The sequence below is a fragment of the Vanessa tameamea genome, chromosome 21, assembly GCF_037043105.1.
Source record: "Vanessa tameamea isolate UH-Manoa-2023 chromosome 21, ilVanTame1 primary haplotype, whole genome shotgun sequence".
Taxonomy (NCBI): Eukaryota; Metazoa; Arthropoda; class Insecta; order Lepidoptera; family Nymphalidae; genus Vanessa; species Vanessa tameamea.
This window is the reverse complement of record NC_087329.1, coordinates 9,770,433-9,791,438: the sequence shown is the minus strand read 5'-3', so window position 1 is coordinate 9,791,438 and position 21,006 is coordinate 9,770,433. Positions and strand designations below refer to the sequence as shown.

General features: G+C 32.9%; 2 protein-coding genes and 1 long non-coding RNA gene across 3 annotated transcripts in view; 2 read left to right on the top strand and 1 right to left on the bottom strand.

Annotated features, from left to right (window-relative positions):
• LOC135193918 (uncharacterized) overlaps positions 1-21,006 on the top strand; it is a 569,995-nt gene that overhangs the window by 238,793 nt on the left and 310,196 nt on the right. The window lies entirely within an intron of this gene.
• The window catches only part of LOC113395575 (uncharacterized), a 333,619-nt gene that overhangs the window by 30,732 nt on the left and 281,881 nt on the right, over positions 1-21,006 (top strand). The gene's annotated exons all lie outside the window — the stretch shown is intronic.
• LOC113394713 (carboxypeptidase B-like) lies at positions 356-16,587 on the bottom strand. Its single transcript, XM_064218315.1, has 10 exons — positions 16,469-16,587; positions 15,042-15,254; positions 12,343-12,433; positions 12,000-12,049; positions 3,738-3,950; positions 2,804-2,894; positions 2,066-2,167; positions 1,619-1,834; positions 665-1,090; positions 356-566 (listed from the first exon to the last, which is right to left on the bottom strand). Exons 1-10 carry the CDS (start codon positions 16,546-16,548, stop codon positions 402-404), a joined length of 1,647 nt encoding a protein of 548 aa, XP_064074385.1. The 5' UTR covers positions 16,549-16,587; the 3' UTR covers positions 356-401.

Genomic DNA, 21,006 nt, shown 5'->3' with positions numbered 1-21,006 from the left:
CACTGTCTATATGCCACCTTATTTTACTACCTATTATAAGTACAAAATACATAAATAATTAATAAAGAAACATATTTCTTTAATCTGCACTAATATTTTATAAATCCGAAAGTAACTCTAGACAGAAATGGCAACAGACTAAAATACCGCCGGTCCACGCAATCAAACCATTGAAGAATCGAATCCAATCTAAAGAAGTTTGGTATTAAGCATGAATTCCAAGGAAGGACATACTTTTAATACCTAATACATGACAACCAACGTGAGCAAAGCCGCGGGCGACAACTAGTCATTAATATTTTGTACACACAGTAAATTAAAAAACAAAATTACTTTTAAACTTTATTTACAAAAGCTAAAGGAACACTAAGGTTTATTCTGCTTCTTGTATTCCTCAAGTATCAAAAACGATTTCTCGCTCTATAATACAAGCTTGCGAGGCGAGCTGACAAAGCGATGCCTTCCCAGGTTTCCGTGTTTATTTGATCAATATATTGAGGTGGAACAACGAAACTATACCCGTAACCAGGTAACTCCAGAGTATAGGAAAATGGTACGCCTACTTCCTGAAAAAGAAATACAAAACATCAACAACAATCTGAACATTTTGCACCTAAATCATATATCTCCCCGGATATTATAAAATTAAATAAAAAAATCGTACCTGTCCGTAATCCTGAGCACTTCCCGAGCTCCCGTACAGAACTAGATTACTGTTTCCAATTAAATAATAAGGAGCAATGGGCAGTTTCTTTACATCAATAGCTGCTCCCATCGCAGCTGCAACATGATGTAACTGAGCAACATTGGCAGGTAGAGTTGTGTTACCAAATCCGAATAGAAGATAGTTTCCATGACTGTGAATATTCAGATACAATTGCAAGCGGTCTATATTTTCCAGAAGAATGTCTCTGACGTATCGTGTCTCTGGTTCAGAGAATGCGACGTGGCCTGGATACACGTTGGAGCAAGGATCAGATGAAACGCCAATGGTGTTGAAGTTAACGTCGAAGTTTCTGTTCGCGTCGACGCCCCAACATTCTGTGCTGACTTCTGCGTTGTACGACCGAGTACGGCGCCAAAGACGGTCCTATGATAGAGATATATTTATATATTTGATTGTAACTGATTGTCTCGTTGGTTTAGTGGCTAGACGTAAGGCCGCAGTTCCCGCAGGAGTTTTAACGTCGCAGTAGTAGCTTAACATCTCATGGCCTAAATTGATATTAGGAAAACGGATCGGATGGATCGAACGGAACGAACAAAACTACTAATTTTAAATATACATTAAAATACAATAATAATTCCTTTTTGTGACGTATTCAAACATGATGTGTAAATTACTTATAGAAGATCATAGCGTTCCCTATTTTTGAAATTTTAACATCAAATCTTAATAAATATAAATCATACATACGTGTGAATGTAACTCAACTCCTGACCGATTACAAAGAATCGATGGAGTTTTTGTGTCTATATGAGCTTAGAATGGAGTGGAGAGGAGAACTAGATGGGCTGGGATTGGGAATCACATAAAATTCCTATTTTACCTGGACTAACTTAGGATCGTGAGCTAGTAGTATGTGTGCATACAAGAGTAACCTTAAACATCACTTACATCAGTGTGGCTGTATTCATAACCATCAGGATTGGCGATAGGCAACACGATCCAGTCAACGTTTTCTAGGAGGTCTCGATCCTGATCTCTCAGATTCTCTACTAGACGGTGGATAGAGTACAAAGCGACAGGAACTGTCACCCACTCTCGCGCGTGCAGCGTTGCATCGAGGAAGTAAATCGGTTTGCTAGTGTTGGAAAAGTTTGTAGTTGATATCTAAGGAAACATATAACAAACAATTAAGAAAATTATTTTGATAAATGCAGAAGTGTCTTATTTTAAGTAGATCAATTTACTTATTCCTATAAAACATACAAATATTAATAAAATATATAAAAAATCTCCACTTCAACGTTAGTAGAAGTTCAATTCAAATTTAATTAATAGTTATAATAACTAAATTGAAATGAAAATTACATCAAAGTGTTCAAAAGAAGTGCCATTTACCTTTAAATACTTGATAGCGCGACCTTCGAAGCTGGCTCCCGCATTCACCAGCGTCACTAAGCTTGGATATTCTTGAGCTAATCTCTCCATATACGCGTCAACCTATATATATAACCAATTAATATACATTAAGTTTTTAAATACATTTTATATTATGTAAATAATAGTTTATTTTTATATTATTGATCAAAATTTTAGTTCTGTACATCCGAAGATAAGTTGAGAAGAAATAATTGCAAGTCTATGTAAATAAAAGCGAAATACCACTCACTGATTAATCACGAAATCTCAGAAACTACAACACATACAAACTTAAAATTTGGCAGGTGTAGGTTAGGGTGTAGACATCTACTAAGATTTTCTAGGATTTTACGAAACTTAAGGGGGTAAAACGGAGGTTGGAAGTTTGTAAAGCAAGTAGGTAAAGCCGCAGATTCAGCTAGTATACTTATAAGCGAGTTCTTCTGGCGCGGGAGCTCATGGCACTCAAAAGAAGAAGTCAACCTTTGTGATGTTATTGTACTGTGTTGGTTTATTGATGAAATAAACATTATTATTAATTAATACATTTGGTTCGTCTTTTGAACGTAAATATTAATATAAAATATTTTACGATGTTTATTAACGCAAGAATTATATGAAATTGTACGACGAAAATGTTATAAATTAAGTGTCTTTTCATAAAACTCCAACAGCTGTCACTCGTTCTGTTTTAAAACAAAATCATATATAACATACCTCTGCATATCTCGGGTAGTCTTCAAACGGCATCCTATTAGTCCTACTTTGTTTCCAACTAGTTACATGTGTGTCGTACGCTTTGAGAAATCTAGAAAACAATGTCAGCCATTTTAATAAAATTGATCGACATAGAAACATCTTTAATAAAAGAAGAAAAAAATATATAGATTACGAGGCGAATATGAAGTATTTTTGAAAAGCGTTTGTCTCATAATCTACTAATAAATTAGGAGACTTTTTTGTCATAACTGAAAAGGCTGCTAAATTTAAATACATGAAATTTATTCCAGTAGGTGCAGAAGGTTTGGGAAAAAGTTTATGTATAATATAATATGTTTATATTAATAACTGCGCTTTATTATTATTTTGTGAAATAAATATATTATTATAATATATTTATTTTACTTTTTCACTGCCTTTTAATTCAGTTTTTGCGGGATTTGAATATGAATGTGAATTTTATAATGTTTAAGTATGTACATGAGGCAGCTATGAGGTACTAAATCAAATGCCTTCTTATGATCAATATGTGTAGTTTAATTTATTTTTTTTGATTGCTTGCTTAGAAACAACTATATAAATAGTTAGTTAGTATGTTAGACCAAAATTGATTTAAACTTTTTGCTTCTGGCATATCTGTTAAATTCATAATATCATTATCATGGTTAATCGTATTTAGGTTTCTATAAAATCATTATTTATTATTACTAAATAAGCCATTTTGTTGTTTTCTCAGAGTAGTTTCTATATTTTAGTTTTTGTTTTTGAGTATCAAGAATGTGAGTCAGATCTTAATTATTATTAACAGGACAAGCATCCAGTTTAAATACTCCTAATATTTTATAGAAGAATTTTAATTATTTAACGTCATTTAGAACTATAATTGTAACGGGATACTCGAATAAAGTGTATTTTGATTTTGTTCACTCACAGGGCCACATCAGTAAGATGGAGTTGGTGGTTTATACTATTTTCTTCTAATGTGTCCAAGAATTTTAGCTTATTCTCAGGTGACACCATGACCAATGCGTTACGGAGATCTGGTGCGCCATGGTCCCATAAATCAACGTTTAATTCTACTTGCAGGTTTAAAAGAACCAGCTGGTCTGATCGATCACGAAGCTTAACGGAGTAGACCGAATATCTGGAAAATTGAAAAGAAATATTAGAAAACAGTAGTTCGATTTGAGGAGTGAGAAGTAAATGAAAATTCTCTGTTACAAAACAAAAATGTTATGTACGTGAACCAAACAGTCTGATGAACCGTCTGGGGGGATATATCTTTAAATGAAGATCCGTGTGATTAATCCTAAATGCTTCGACATCTTTTTGTTATATTTATTATCACATTAATGGTTTATGAGAGTGTCTTATTTAGAGTTTAGAATATGTGTATATAGATAGCCGATTGAACCCGGTTAAGCAGGTAGAGGTATTCTGTAAAAAAAACTCGAAACTCACCGCAGATCACGTGCGTAAAATGACAGAAAGTGACACGCGACATTGACTATAATAATTATAAAACTTCTATACAGGACACGGACCCATTTTCGTGTGTTTAATTTGTGTGTATTCATCTAGTGTTTTGCCCCTAGGGTTGTCAGGCATAGTTAGGCTCTTTAATTGCGTGTCCGGTCCAAATAAACGGTTTCCAGCTTTGATTTACATTTCATTAGAAATTAACAAGATTAATGGTAATAATCAGATATGCTTGATTTAAAAAAATCATGTATCAATGTATTTTTTACTACCTTATACCGTACCTTTTAATACTGAGACACAAAATCTTCAATAATGTAGGGTGTCCGGTCTTTTTACCCGAATTTCCAGCCAAATTAGGTTGTCTGTCCGGCTATTATGTTTGGCGAACTGGCAACCTTATATGCCACATATGTATCCACCAATCCGCATCGGAGCAGTGTATTGGGATAAGCCCTTAATGTTAGTGTAGTAACATCAATTATAAAATCCAAAAATAATATTTGAAAACACATACCCAGAATAATCCTCATTATTTCCTAGCGGTACTGCATACGAAAACGCAAAAACACATATAAATACTATTAAGACACTCATTTTCACCAATACTGCGTCAAAATACCGAGACAGTTTATCTTTGAACATATAAGAATTATATTATTATAATCTTATCTAATGTATAATTTTATTATGCTGTATCGATTTACCTATTTTTATTTAGATAAAACTAATTGGAATATAAAAATATCAAACAACAGCGAACGCTCTATTCGAATCATTTCCTGGTCATTACAAGCCAGTGTTATTAAAAGCACAAGGGACGTTATGTTTTTGATCGGTTAATTCGCAATAAAGCATTCACACAATCACATGCTACGATTACTTGAACGAGATACGCCAGGGACTGTGTTGGTTTTAGGTCGTGAGACAACAGGCGTGTTTTACTGACACACCTTACTAATCCTAAAACTGCTTAACAATAATTATAACAAATACTATTGGCTAGTGACAGAATTTTCAAATAATTGAAATATAAAATTATTTATATTTTTACTGGAACTCTTTGTTAGTACTCTTGGAGACTCATTACAAATGACTCTTTATTTTATTTCAATGGCAGGAGTAGTAATGAAAAACAAGAAATATTAATATTACGGCCTTCATTTTGAAAATAGTTACTTTATTTTTATTCATAATACAACTCGTCAACTTTAATTTTACTTCCTAAGGTCCGATAACAACTTCGCCAGCATTCAAAATGCCGAAATTTTACTTAACCATATTCAATACCACAAATTATTTTGGATCTCGTTCAATAATAATTTGTCATATGAATTCAAGGCTAAAGTGATTTGCTTGTCTTTGTTGCTGACGTATTAAGAATGTAATAAGTGCCAATATTTTTTTCGCATTTGCCAGTCGTATTGAACAAATGAAGTAAAATAGCGATACAGCCTTGACGAAGTCTTCCTGAACGATTTCGATCGTGGGAGCAATCCATAATAGAGCTAGCCAACCTCAGGAGAATGCGCAAACTCACTTTATGGTCCTGTGGGACTACTATTATGGTGGTAAAGCAATCAGACACGACCCGAATTGAAGGCGCAGGAACTACACTGTCAGCTTCCAGACAAACGAGTTGTTACTGAGAATTTCTTGAACAAAAGTCCAATAATATGGTCAGAAAATTGAACGCAGCCAGACCAACGAGGCAACTATAAATAATGAACTAAAACATCAATATCAATGAAAATGTATTTTTAGGAAACGAGATTTAAAGTATAAAAAATTTAAACCACTTTTCCCAAAAGCAACTTTTGGCACTTCAGCTCTTCGTCCTTTTAACTGACGACATGATTATAACATTCATAGCGTATAAGAAAAAAAAAATTAAATAATTCTCTCGAGTATCTTTTCACTATTAAATATGGAACAAAAATTTTATCATTAAATCCGCGTAAAGTAATAATCCTTAGTACTTCCTATAATAGTACATAAAAATTGTGCCAAAGGTAATTTAATTATTTAATCATTTTTGTATCAGATATTGCAATATATTTAAAATAAAACTTTGTATAATCCATTTAGAAACAAGTAAGAATTCGATTTAGAATTATTTTTACAGCAAATAAAATAATCCGAGTCCTAATTATAGCTGTAAAAGATATAAAACGATAATGAAATACGTAATCATTATGTAATTATTATCATTTATGTATTGTCTTGTTACACATTATTTAAATTAGCTTTTCTTATTGAAATTGGAAACAAAAGCGCTCCTAGTAATTTATTCAATGTCCATATCCACTTTGTAAAATGAGCTCTCATGAAATAAATATTTTGAAAAAATTAAATCAAATCTTGTCCAGTTTAATATAAATGCTAATTTTATAGTGAGCAATACGTTTTCACTAAGGATTGCTTCATCAAAGACGCAGGAATAGCGCTACTCATATCCATCGAAGTAAATTCTGTGATTTATCTGAGGAATTTATCTCATTGTGATCAAAATGCTTGAAATCTTTTTGTATAGATATAAGTTTGAGACCACTTTAACTTAAGGATTATAATTAAATAAGGCTCAAAATAGTTTAATTGTACAAAGCAAACAGTTTACTTATCAAATGAAGGAGCCGTTTATAAACAATCAAAAAATTCAAGAAAAATCAGTCAATGTAATTATGGCATTATTATATTTTTCAATATTTATTCATAGAAAAATCTTTTCATTGATTTTTTTTTTCGCTAATCTCTGCATAAGATCAATTTATTGATTGTTTCTTTTGATATATTGTTCCATCTTTCGTCTTTCACGTAACGTTTTGCCAAGCAGGACAACGTTTATGTATGTACACTGACAGAAACACAGCTTTTACCATAAATGTTCAATGAGATCGAGATCCGGGTTCTGAGGTGGTCATACCATATTTTTTATACCTCTTTAATTTTTTTATGCTCTAAATACCCCCTGCATAGCTTGGAACTGTGTTATCCTGATGGAAAATAAATCCATTTCCAATTAACTTTCACAGATAAGTTCTCTCGTTTTGCTGTGGAAATATTTTACACTGCTTCGTATATCGTCTTGTCTACTCGTCTTTGTCTTGGAAAGTTTGGAGTTCATTCTTTCAGGTTGTTTCAATGAGTATTGTTGGACAAACGTGTGTTATATAAAAATTTTCTTTATTAAAGTAGGTTTATAAAATCACTTTTTAATCGTCATGTTACAATTTAGAATCAAATGTAAGGCTACCGCTGATTTGGAAAGTAGATTATACCAAGATGTACCGGCAAGAAACCCAGTAGTTACTCTTTTCCGCCATTTTGGTGACAGAATGTTAGAAAAATAGGATTAAAAATGTATATATTCTGCAATAAATCTACAAATACTGCGTCCATTATCAAGCGTTTGTATCTTTAATATCTCGTATTAAGTAATATGCCTTATTTATTAAATTGTTAAAAATAAATGTGAAACCTTATTATAGAAACGAATACCGTGCACCAGGAAGTCGAAAACTAAGTTTACCTTTCCTCATACCACTGTTACCATTTTATATAATATTGTTGTAAACATATTGTGACGGCACTTCTGTCAGTATACCCCCTTTATTAAAAACATCCCGAAGGAAGTCTCTAGCTCAAACATTATAAATAGACCAATAAAAATTAATAAGTTGTCATGAGCAAACAATACAATATTACAAATACCATTAAAATAAAAAGGAACATCATTTATATATAACAAAAATAAATAGGACCTAAAATTGATCCTGACTAACTGCCTAAGAATAATTTGATAAAAATGAAGACCGCCCGTCGGACGCTACGAGAATGCTTTTGCTGGTGACTTGCTTCCATGCGAGTGGTTAACACGCGACATAAGATTGATGCGCTTAACAATAATTCCCTTAGTCAGATCTTACAACGCCAACGAATTGCGACTATCTCTTTAACTAGAACTCTACTTCTCTAGAAATATTCTCCGTAGAGACCACCCAGCCTTTTTTATTCCACTGCTGATCTCAGAGCGCAACGAGATAAAAATAAGAAAATCAAAATGAAGTCACTCATCAAGAAAGGGTCACCGTAATGCCTTTAAAACTTTCTTCGGTAAATTTTTAGTTAATTTCCGGAATTACTCAAAGACTCAAGTGAGAGATGAAGCCTCCGGACAGAATCTAACTTTTTACTTAGTTCGAACTTGACCGTCGAAAGTAAATTATATTTTAAAAATATTTTTAGCTAGCTTTTTTAATCTGACGTTCACTAAGATTTTAAAAGCGCACCCGTTTTCAACGGGCCATTTTGGTAATATTAATATTAAGTTCTGCTACATGATCAATTCAAATAGAATTTTGCTTGCAAGTTCCCGGTGATTGGTCATATTTTTGGAATAATAGAGATGAGTCACGGGACACTCGGTTGAAACGGAGTTGCTATCGTTATATATTTTGTATTCAATGTACACACACAACGGAATAAATAAACAAAGAATGATAATAATTAAAAGAAAATAAATAAGATTTTTATTAAAAAAACCCGTTTACTTTAATTGGTGGTAGGGCTAGGTACGACCCACTCATCAGATATTCTACCGCCAAAGTGCAGTGCTCAGTGTTATTGTTTTTCAGTTTGAAGCGTGAGTGACCCGGTATAACTTACATACTTATAACGGTATAACGGACATAACATCTTAGTTCCCAAGGTTGGTGGCGCATAGGTGATGTAAGGAACGGTTAATATTTCTTACAGCGCCTTTGTCTATGGGCGGTGGTGACCACTTACCATCAGGTGGCCCATATGCTCGTCTGCCAACCAATGTCATAAAAAAAATAAAAAACAACTCTACAACTCATTGTGTTAGGGTTCTTCCTATTGGGCCTAGGCCAAGCGGGGTACGGGTCTCGAGCCATGCCTCCTTACCCGGCATGTCCTCAGCGATAGCGCGCAGCTACCGTGGCCGGTGACAGCGGGAGCTCACGAGGCTGAGGACGCCCGTCAGGTGGTCTTGCGACAACGACACAACTCATTAAGTGCAATGAGCTCATGCCAGCAAATGACAGAATATGACAGTTGTTGAAAGCGGCAATTTGTTTTTATTCTTAATAAATTCGGTTTTTTTAGTGGCCCATATGACGACATTACTATTTATTTAACATAAATGACATACATGTATGTCAGACATCTTGATATGCCATTTCGCTTACTCTTTTCTAAATTTATCTAAGAAAGAGCAAAACACCCGATATATCGAAATATAAAGATTACAGAACATATTTAAAATAGCTATACCAGAAACGGCAAAGTTAAATAATAATTTAATTTTAACACATATTTTAATTTTATTTTAACAAAAACTATTTAAAAATACTATTTTTACTAAAATATACAATACATGTAAGTCAATGACTGTTTAAACCATTTCGATAAATTTTATAAAGATTTTTGGAGGAAGATTAAAACGAGAACAAGTCAAATATATATTTTTTTTATCAAACTTTATTAAACATTTACTTTTGCTCAAGCCATTGTATTCCTTAGGCTTTTAGTTACGATTTCTTGCTCTATAATACAAGTTTGCAAGACGAGCTGATGCGACGACACCTTCCCAGGATTCTGTATTTATCTGCTCAATATATTGGGGAGGTACTTGGAAACCATACTCATAACCAGACACCTCCAGGGTATAGGAGAACGGTACGCCTACAGCCTAAAAAGAAATGGTCAAGTGAGTCTAGCAGAAAAAATAACAGCTTGTTAATAACCCGCTGCTGAGCTGCGGCCTCCTATCGATTTTAAGAATAAGGCTTGAAGCTTACTCTACCACGATGCTCCATGGAGCAACGTGGTGGATTTAGCTGCGGTTTGTAATCCACCAATGTATCACATGTATCCACACGTAGCAGATACCCAGCTGCCAAATGTTGGTTTTTGCACGATATTTTTCTTCATCGAGCACGAGATGAATTTTAAACAGAAATTAAACACAAAAAATTCAGTGCTGGCAAATGAATGACTGAAGCATGATTAAAGACTTTTATTTGTCGCTTTGATATCCATAGGCAATTGTTGTCGTTGTTTATTTGCCTTTTTATTTAATTTAGTTTATTCAATTTTTGTAATATAATATATACTATATGTATGTATTTATTTATATTTATGGTTATATGTGTATTTTGTGTATTATTATATTTTATATACAATATGATATATAAATTATCAAAATTCCAAAAGGCCGCCTGTTTTAATGTTAATCCTTAGGTATAATGTTGTAATAACTGTTGGTGCAATAAAGCATAAATAAATAAATATATAAATAAAAATTAATATAACGGAAACTATTGCAATCCATAAAATACTAGCAAATGTATAATCTTATAAAACTTCGTGAATATAAAAATGAAATAGAATCAAGTCATACCTGTGCGTAATCCTGCGAGCTACCAGAGCATTCATACATTAATAAATTGCTGTTTCCAATCAAATAAAATGGGGCTTTATCGAGCTTCTTTACATCTATAGCAGCTCCCATCGCTGCTCCGACTTGGTGTAACTGAACAACATTTTGCGGCAACGATGTATTACCGTATCCGAAGACGACGTAATTCCCAAAACTGTGAACATTGAGGTACAATTGCATACGGTCTAAGTTTTCTAGAATAACATCTCTGACGTATCGCGTTTCAGGTTCAGATTCAGCTTCATGTCCTGGATAGATGTCAGAGCAAGGATTTGATGAGACGCCAAGAGTATTAAAGTTGATATCAAAATTTCTGTTGATGTCAACGCCCCAACACTCCGTGCTGACAGATGCGTTGAACGATCGAGTACGGCGCCAAAGACGTGCCTGTATTAAAAATTATATTACATAATTTTATTTGCATATTTTATCGGCATTGTAAAAGCATCGCAAAACCAACATCATGTCTAAGTTGCTCTTTCTGGAAGTACAAATATAAATAATCATTTTATCGTTGGCATTTATATAATCGTATTCGTATTAATAATGCTATGAGTAAAATGGTATTTGAACACCTTAAACAGTACTCACATCAGTGTGGCTGTATTCATAGCCGTCAGGGTTGACCATGGGCATCACGATCCAGTCGATGTTCTCTCGGATGTCCCTATCCTGATCCCTCAGGTTCTCTACTAGTCGATGTATAGTGTACATAGCGAATGGAACAATCACCCACTCTCTTGCGTGCATCGTAAAATCTATGAAGTATACCGGCTTGCTAGGGTCGGTGAACTTTGAGGTTGATATCTTTAAAAAAAATATTGACTCACTTTATTTAATAATATTAGAATTTAGTCTAAAACTTTGACAATATAATTACCGAATCCATTGAATTCAGTCAAACTATCTAGGAATATTCAAAGTCAAATTCGAAATCGTAATTCAATATTATAGAAGCGTTATACGTGGTTTATTAACTGCCAAAAATCTCCCACCGATTAAGAAAAAACCACAGCGTGTCGTTTTTATTTTCATCAATTGAATTTTTAATTAAATCGACCAGATGGTTTTGTTCAATTCTAAAGGTCATTTCATCATCTAAGAAGTAATTAGTTTTATAATATTCCTTACGGAAAAACTTTCCATTGCGTTTTTTTGGAATTTCACATTTAAACATTTCTGAACGTGTTAGTATTTACCTTCAAGTATTTGACAGCTCGACCTTCGAAGCTGGGTCCAGCGTTCACCAAAGTCACTAAATCCGGATATTCTCTAGCTATTCTTTCCATATACGCATCAACCTATAATGATCAATTAAAAACAATTTGTAATTTAAATTATTTGATGAGATGTTTTCGTTAATAAAAAATGAAACACTTTTATAATTCCCTGCTCGTAAACAACTAGAAAAATTTAATTATTTGAAAAACAAATTTAAATTAAATACTCGTATAAACCTCTGCTTAAAACATATTTTAATAATAACTAATATCCAACGAAGACAAATCTACTCTGAAATATGATTATAATTTCTGGAACAAAAGGCAAAAACCTTTTTCTGTCTTTCTATTAAAAAAAAAAAACAATATATTACCTCAGCATATCTCGGGTAGTCTAAAAACGGCATCCTATTAGTCCTACTCAGCTTCCAACTAGATACTTGTGTGTCGTATTCTTTGAGAGATCTAGAAAACAACGTATCACTGTAAGCTTTGTCCACTTTAAGCCTCTTAGCTGTATGACTGTTATCAACATTATTAATATGACTTTATTTGATACAAATATAAGAGGATCAGTAGAGATTACAGAATTTAAGATCTCTCGAGACGAGATCTTCTACGAAATATATTTTTACATCGTCTCGTTGATATCGGACATCTTAAGTTAAATTCTAGCTAACCATTGATTCAAATCGCTAAATCGGTAACGTTTTTATAGTTTATTTATAGTACTTATTGCGAGATGTCCCTATCCTGCCGAGCCGAGATGGCCCAGTGGCTAGAACGCGTGCATCTTAACCGATGATTTCGGGTTCAAACCCAGGCAGGCACCACTGAATTTACATGTGCTTAATCTGTTTATAATTCATCTCGTGCTCGGCGGTGAAGGAAAACATCGTGAGGAAACCTGCATGTGTCTAATTTCAACGAAATTCTGCCACATGTGTATTCCACCAACCTGCATTGGAGCAGCGTGGTGGAATATGCTCCATACCTTCTCCTCAACGGGAGAGGAGGCCTTAGCCCAGCAGTGGGAAATTTACAGGCTGATTATGTTATGTTTATGTATACTTATTGCGAAATGTATATTATATCAGGTCAATCGGACCTATAGTTGAACTCTACTTAGGTCCAACTGACTTGAAATTAAGCATAGACACTCTTTTCGCCTTCCCTATTTTTGGTACTTTAAAGTAGGGAATTTGGAGGGGCAGCTTCTTTATGAACTTTATTCGAACGAAGTTGGGATGGTTAGTTAGTGTCACTTATTAGAAACCTACACGTGTCCAGTGAATCGCAGCAGTGGAGTGGAATCTTTTAAACCAATATACCTAATCTAATCGTTGGACACCCACATATTTTTGTTTTTTTTTCTCATTACGCAATATTTATAGTGTGTTTATCACATAGTCTCACAAAAGCAGGGCACTGGTTTGACTGCGAGATCAATAAATGAGTCTCGTATCTAAGTGCTTAAATTATGAATTACATGCTAAGCATATTTATATAATACCTTATTATTTATAAGTACGCAGTACAAAAAAAATAAAATAAACTGGGTTACTTTACTATCTAAATTTGTGTGTACTTATTGGCCAAGAGATAGACACTTGTTTTTTTTTCGAAGCGTTCTCACATGATGACAATCTATTTAGATATAAAAATATTCTAAGTACAATACTATATTCAATTAAATAAAACAAACTGTACACCTAATAAAGATCTAACAACTGATAAAGTTTTAACAAATGTTATCTCTATAAATATCTATAAAAGATACAGAGTATATTTTAGCCATCCTTTGAAATTTAATATGAAGTAGACATTCGAAATTCTTCCACGACTAAATGAGTAATATTCTGGTACGAAACGGCTATAAAATGTCGGTCCGCCGGTCCTATATGAGGTGTGAAAGAAGAGCTATAAAGCTCCGGCTACACTCGTTTATGGCTGTTCAGCCGCTGAAGATAACATAAACGGTAGGGCTTAGTTGCGATAAGCGAAAATCTCTTGAAAAATGCTGACTAGTGTAAAAAGATCACACTGATAAAAGGCCTCGTATGAAACAATATTTTTAACATACATTGTTTATATTTACAAATACATTTTTTTTTGTTTAAAATAGTCCTTATTTTGTTTAATTGTGGATTATTGTTTTATTCTACGTTACAAAATTAAATCAATTCTTAGTCTTAAGATTACTTCATAATATTAACCTTATTTAGTACGATGGACTATTCGATTTCAAATTAATTAATTAAAAAATTGAGAGGCAAACTAGTAAGTGATTACCATCCCTAAATTGACATCGGTGACGTAATAAATATTAGCCATAACTTACAGTAACAATGTTCCAGTAACCTTGGAATATAAGATGTTACATGCCTGCCTTTAAGATGTCGCGCCCTTTAAAGCTTAAGTCAACGGCACAAGTGTTGCTCCCTGGCGGTAGGATATATTATGACGAGTAGGTGGACATAGTTAATATTTCTAACAGACCTAATGATTATGGGCGGTGACCACTCACCATCACAGGTAAGCGCTGGACAGGCACATTTGTCCGTCTGCCAAAGTATATACGTATATATTTTCAAAGTTTTTCGAAAATTCCCCGAAATAAGATTAATAGCATTTCATTTATAATATTGTTAGATTTTAGAATTTTTTATGCCTTGAATAATAATTTAACGCGAATAAAACATATTGGTTAGTCTGGAGTCGATACTAAAATCGATGATTGATATGCCTTTTATCGAAGGTACACCCTCTGATTATAATCTGATCATTTTTAATTATAATTTTGATGTAATTATGTTTCATGAATTGTATAGATGTATATTAATCTTTATTTTAATTCTAGACTGTCTGTTTAATCATATCTCGCTTATATCAGGAACTAAAAAACAGGTTAGAAGATTACGCAGAACGTGAACTATATAAGGTCAGTATAGAAAGAGTTGTATTGGCTTTAGGATTCTTTATAATTATTTATATTCTAAATATTTAGCGAGAGTAAAACCATGAAGCACAGGTACTTTTATTACAAACTGATTAAATATGAGTCATTACTTACGAGGCTACATCATCAAGATGCAGGTAGTGATTCAAGCCATTTTGGTCTAATATGGCCAAAAATTCTCGTTTATTTTCCGGTGAGACCATAACCAATGCATCTCGAAGTCCTGGAGCGCCATGGTTCCATAAATCTACATTTAAATCTTCTTCGAGTTTGTGAAGGACTATCTGGTCTGCTTGATCACGAAGACGAACGCCATGAACTGAATAGCTGTCGGAAAAAAATAGAAATTATAATATAAGACATTACTGATACGGTTGTTTACCGATTTTTTGGAACTAAATTCCTCGACAAATGTGTTATAGTTTTATTAAATAATGTTTAAAATAAATAACACAAAACTGAATCCATGTGATATTTACATTGTTTTCGAAATCAGCAATACTACTGACACTTATTTTGCTACGAAGGCACAAACACAAATAAGCCACTTTAAAGAAAGTTCCTCTACATACGAAGGCAGGTTCTCTAAGAACAAAGCGAAGCTCACCGGAGCTTTTAAATTTTTGATTTAGCTCTCAGAAAACACCTGAAACTGGAATTTAGAATATTATAGACTAATATGTAGATTCTATAGCACATTTATTTGTTTTAAGAATATTTTTTATTAATACTTATATTAAGAGGACAAATGGTTTAGAGGTATGAAATATTAAAAACTCCTTTCACCATTATTACGACTCCAATCATGGATTTTAAAATATTTTTTCACACCGGCTCAATAACAATGCTAACTGGAGTACAATAAATTAAATCGATTCGAATCAAAATATGGTGGTTCTTATCAGCAATTTTGAATCTTTATTCTTTTAAATAGCAATTAGCACTTTTGAATCTAGTCACTTCACAAGATTATATTCGAAATTGAATCGAGAAGAACCCGCAAGCAACAAAATCAAAATCAAAATATACTTTATTCAAGTAGGCTTTTACAAGCACTTTTGAATAGTCATTTAACAAACTATTTAAAGTAAAGCCACCACCGGTTCGGAATGTAGATTCTACCGAGAAGAACGGACAAGAAACTCTTTTTCAACATCTAAAAATACAGTCATGTTAGTTAAACACAATTATATATGTAATTTATGTCTCCTGCCTGGAAGTCAACAAGCATTAACTCCACGCTTTTTTATCATCTATATAATCTTGTATCGAATAATATGCCTTCTTTACCAATGTATTTTATAAAATTGACGTGAATCTATGAAACGGCAAAGTTAAAAATGTCTGCGGAATTTTATTATAGAAACGTATACCTTGCCCCAAGAATACAATGATTATCACATACAATGATTATCACTGATTTTATCAAAGTGATCAATGCTACTACTCAGTAGCTTTTCTTTTCTGACTTTGCACAAAAGTCTATCCTCCTATTAATATTATCGTTTGCAAAAACCAATGATTAGATTAAAGGCACATACCCGGAATATATTTCATGATTTCCTGCTATTACAGCATTAACAAATGCCAGAACACACGACAATACAATTAGACTAGTCATTCTGACTAAAACTGCGATCGATTGTCATACTTTGGGAATTTTAACAATAAAGTAGTAAAAATTGTACTCATTTTCTAATCTTTTTATCTTATATTTACTATCATTATGTTTTATCAATATACCTGAACTTAATCACACGATAACTTAACGAGATACGACATTATCGTCAAATGACGACCAGTTTATATGATTATTTTTTTGAGGTACAATATTATTTGGTGGTATAGCTTTGTTCAAGCCCATCTGGGTTGATACCACCCACTCATCACACATTTTACCACCAGACATTATTATTTAGTATCGGTGTTTTCCGGTTTAAATAGTGATTGCGCCAGTGTAACTACAGACACAAGGGCTATAATTAATATATTAGTTCTCAAGGTTCACTTGGTTAATATTTCCTACAGTGTCTCGTGGTGGGGAATACCGTCACGTGGCCCATTTGACAGAACACCTACCTAATAATAATATTCTATTATAACAACTACCAAACATAGAGTCAATATGTTTAACAGTTCATACCTATTTCTCGGTATCTTGTTAAACAAGGTAGACGTAATCTAATGATGTTCTAAAATATCATTGACGTAATCTGTAATAATATTTTGGCAATTAAATAAATATATTTGAAGTGGGATTTGTGCGATAAGATAAGGTTCAATGTCAAATTAATTCATTAAAATGCAACGGTTTATATATGAAGCTCGATTTAAACAAGAGTTTATGTAGTATTTACTCTGTTGCTTGTACAGATAATAATACGTAAAAATTTTGACAAAATAATATAAAATTTCAACAAAAAAAAGCGAAAATTATTCCCACATAAATTAAAATATCAATCTTCTAAATCACTCCATAAATGATAAAATTATAAAAAAGGAGGTATAAAAAAACAAAAGCAAATAACACAGGATTGATGATCTCCTTTTTAAGCGGTTTTTATTAAAAGGCGTTATTTTATATTGCCCTGTTTGTTCTTTGGTACAAATTTTGTAATCAAAATTTACCGCCTTCCAGTTGACCGATTGATTTGATATTTGGCTTAGTTTTGACGACAATACAATTTAATATATTCAGAATAATTATAAATCTAAGATGGCCGCCTCCATAAAATAACGATCAATAAAATCATTTGCAATATAGAAAAACAATAAATAACTATGAAGTAAAATAAATAAAAATCGAGTTTTGATTATGAAATTAAAGTATTTTTATTATAATATATAGCAACGAAGTATACAATATACGTGCCACACACACACATAGAAGGGAGTAGAGGGAGATGACGAACTCGACATAAAAGAGCGTCATGCCGTTTCCCGTCACCAATAGTTACTTCACATCAAAATTATAACTATACATGATCTTATTACATATTTATTGCATGTATTTTTCTAACTAGGTAAATATGTGGGTAGTCCATATTGGTAAAACTCAATTTACCGCCCCATTCCCGTCCAGACATAAATTACACTTGGCGCCGATCGTAAGTAATACTCTGTAACACCGTAACGCTATTACTTCTATTTATTCTTTACAGAATTAGGCTAAGTACTCACATATATTTTAAAAAAGAAAAACGGTATAATAACATACATAACATAACATAACATAATCAGCCTGTAAATTTCCTACTGCTGGGCTAAGGCCTCCTCTCCCGTTGAGGAGAAGGTATTGAGCATATTCCACCACGCTGCTCCAATGCGGGTTGGTGGAATACACATGTGGCAGAATTTAGTTGAAATTAGACACATGCAGGTTTCCTCACGATGTTTTCCTTCACCGCCGAGCACGAGATGAATTATAAACAAATTAAGCACATGTAAATTCAGTGGTGCCGGCCTGGGTTTGAACCCGAAATCATCGGTTAAGATGCACGCGTTCTAACCACTGGGCCATCTCGGCTCTTATTAAACGGTATAATATTGAACATAAATTAAATATAGGGCATATACTCATGCGTCACTAACCTTTGCAAACAAGATGTTATGTCCAAACCACAACAAATAATATTAATTGTTGCTGTTTGGCAGTACAATATATGAGGAGTGGGTGATACCTACACAGGAGGGCTAGCCCGAAACCCTACCACCAAGTAATTATTTATTAACTTACTGTTATTTCGCATCGGAAAGTAATTAATCTGAGAAGAACCAGCGAAAGAAATTCAGGGCAATATTAATTTACATACCATGTATAATCTATGAACACATAATATAACTTATATAAGGTACAGCCATAAAATAGTTACATAATAGTAAATTTCGTGAAAACAAGATAACGTTTATGAAAAACATAAAAAAAATCTCTTCACCACAGTTTCACCATAAAACGTCACAAAAGTGTCTCGACGTTCGATATTGAAATCAATGCCAGCGAAAACCAATCACAAAAAAAGGGAACACTGCGATTCTGTATTTAAAAAACTAAAATGACTTGTGTTCAACGCAAATTTAATTTTGATAATATTATTATATTTCTGTTTTTTAATTCGACTAGCAAACGTGTGTCTCCAGTCTTATCAGACTAATTTGTCGTGAGCCCACGCTCTGAGTTATGACAGCGTTACACCCGACAGTATTACTTCCAAGTTTTTTTAGGAACCCTTTATCAATATTAGGTTTTATGCGAACTATATTACGAACACTCTCCAGTTTATTAGTCTTGGTTTATGATATTTGCCAATAGGATAATCTTAACCAAATCTGGGTTCAACACCAATTAATTTTCTTGATCTTAAACCTGTAAAACCAGAACTATGTCGAATAAAAATCTGCCACAGTGTTCCTTAATCCGTATGAGACAACTTGCTGAGCTTCAATTCCTCTCTTCATAAGATAAGGAGGCCGTGTTATATTAGTTAAGATATACATTAAATATACCCAAGAAGATGTAGGTCTGGTGACATGAAACAGGTAGCAGAAAAACTTGGTTGAGTGTTACTATCACCAGAGAATAAATGGAAAAATATGGAATAGTGGTAGGACCATCCAGTTAAAGAAAAACAATCAATTGATTAAATATTGTTTATGTGTGTGAAATAAAGATAAAATATAAAAGGGATATCCTTTTTTCTTTATAAATATTTGTATACCTTGTTGCCTTTCATTATGTAGTTAAGTGATAAAAATGTCAAACAAAGAGTGCGCGTAAAACGGACCGAACTATTAGTTAAGTGCTGTAACTCTATCTATCAAACATATTGTTATTGTTAATTAAGTAATTATATAAACAAAGATAGTTTAGTTCTCGTATCGGATATTATATTCCTTCTTGTTATTATAATTATTCTTATCTTGATCGTGTATTCATGATCATTTTATAATTATTTTAAACGCTATATTTTACTGTGTTAATACCCTGTACTCCTTTTTTTTTTCAATAAGGTGGAAGTATTGTTCCTCCTATGCAAATATATAAAACACATATATTCTACTCACTACTCAGTTCTTTGTGGCTCACTTAATAAACGGACGTGTATTTGTTACGAGTTCTCATTTTACTTGCGAGACGTCCCTCAGATCGGGCACAATCTTTTATTTGGTAATTTTAATCAAAAACGGAGCTTGTATAAACATAGCAATTAATTTAATATTTTCGACGCCGAAAACTATTTAAACTCCACAAGCAGTTTCTATGGAATACAAAGAGTATTTTGGCGAGGAATTTTCAAAATAGAATGAAGAATTTTCTATCAATCTATCTTCAATAGATTTCCCGACTTCAACCATTTTTCACGTCATGCAGACCGGATTCAAATAAATTGCTTTAAAAATATTTTTCTAAGAAATAAATTCGACTAAAACTGCTTAATAATAATGATATTAGTCGATGTTAATCAAAAGGTTTGCTTTTAACTAATGATCTAAGCTATTGAGCGTCAAAATATATTAACCCATCGTGGATTCTAAGCTGGAAAATTAAAAGCTGTGAAATTACTTCAGCGTCAAAAATTATTTAAGTTTACTTGGTAGTACATCTTTGTGTGGCCAGACTGGGATGTGGTCATCATTTATACTACCACTACAACAAACTACATCCCTATGTGTGTAGTTTAAGCTTAGTTTACAAGTACAAGAGAACATCTTCGTTCTCAAGGTTGGCGGCGAATTTACGATGTAAGGGATGATTAATATTTCCTACAGCGCCGATGTGTATGATCTTCAGAGAATTATCGCATTTGGTAGTCTACCTCCTTATTTTGAGTTCACAAAAAGGTTTTAATTAAAATGACATTTGATATTCATTGAACAGTTCACAAATTTCCATCAGATTAAACTTGCTAAGTCTATTCTAATATTAAAAAGCAAAAGTAACTCTGTCAGTTACTTTTACTTTTTAATACTTTTACGGCTAAACCACTGAATTGAATGTCATAAAATTTGATACGAAGCAATCTTTAACCTCAAAGAAAGCTCAACATAGGCTTTTTTATATCTAGCACTTAAAGACCAAACT

Excerpts from the sequence above, each read along its gene's own strand:
- LOC113394713 (XM_064218315.1), bottom strand. The coding sequence starts at position 16,548 with ATGACTAGTCTAATTGTATTGTCGTGTGTTCTGGCATTTGTTAATGCT. Across the intron at positions 2,168-2,803 it reads ACTACCCGAGATATGCAGAG|GTTGACGCGTATATGGAGAG; the intron begins GTATGTTATATA and ends TTATATATATAG. Across the intron at positions 1,835-2,065 it reads GCGCTATCAAGTATTTAAAG|ATATCAACTACAAACTTTTC; the intron begins GTAAATGGCACT and ends ATGTTTCCTTAG.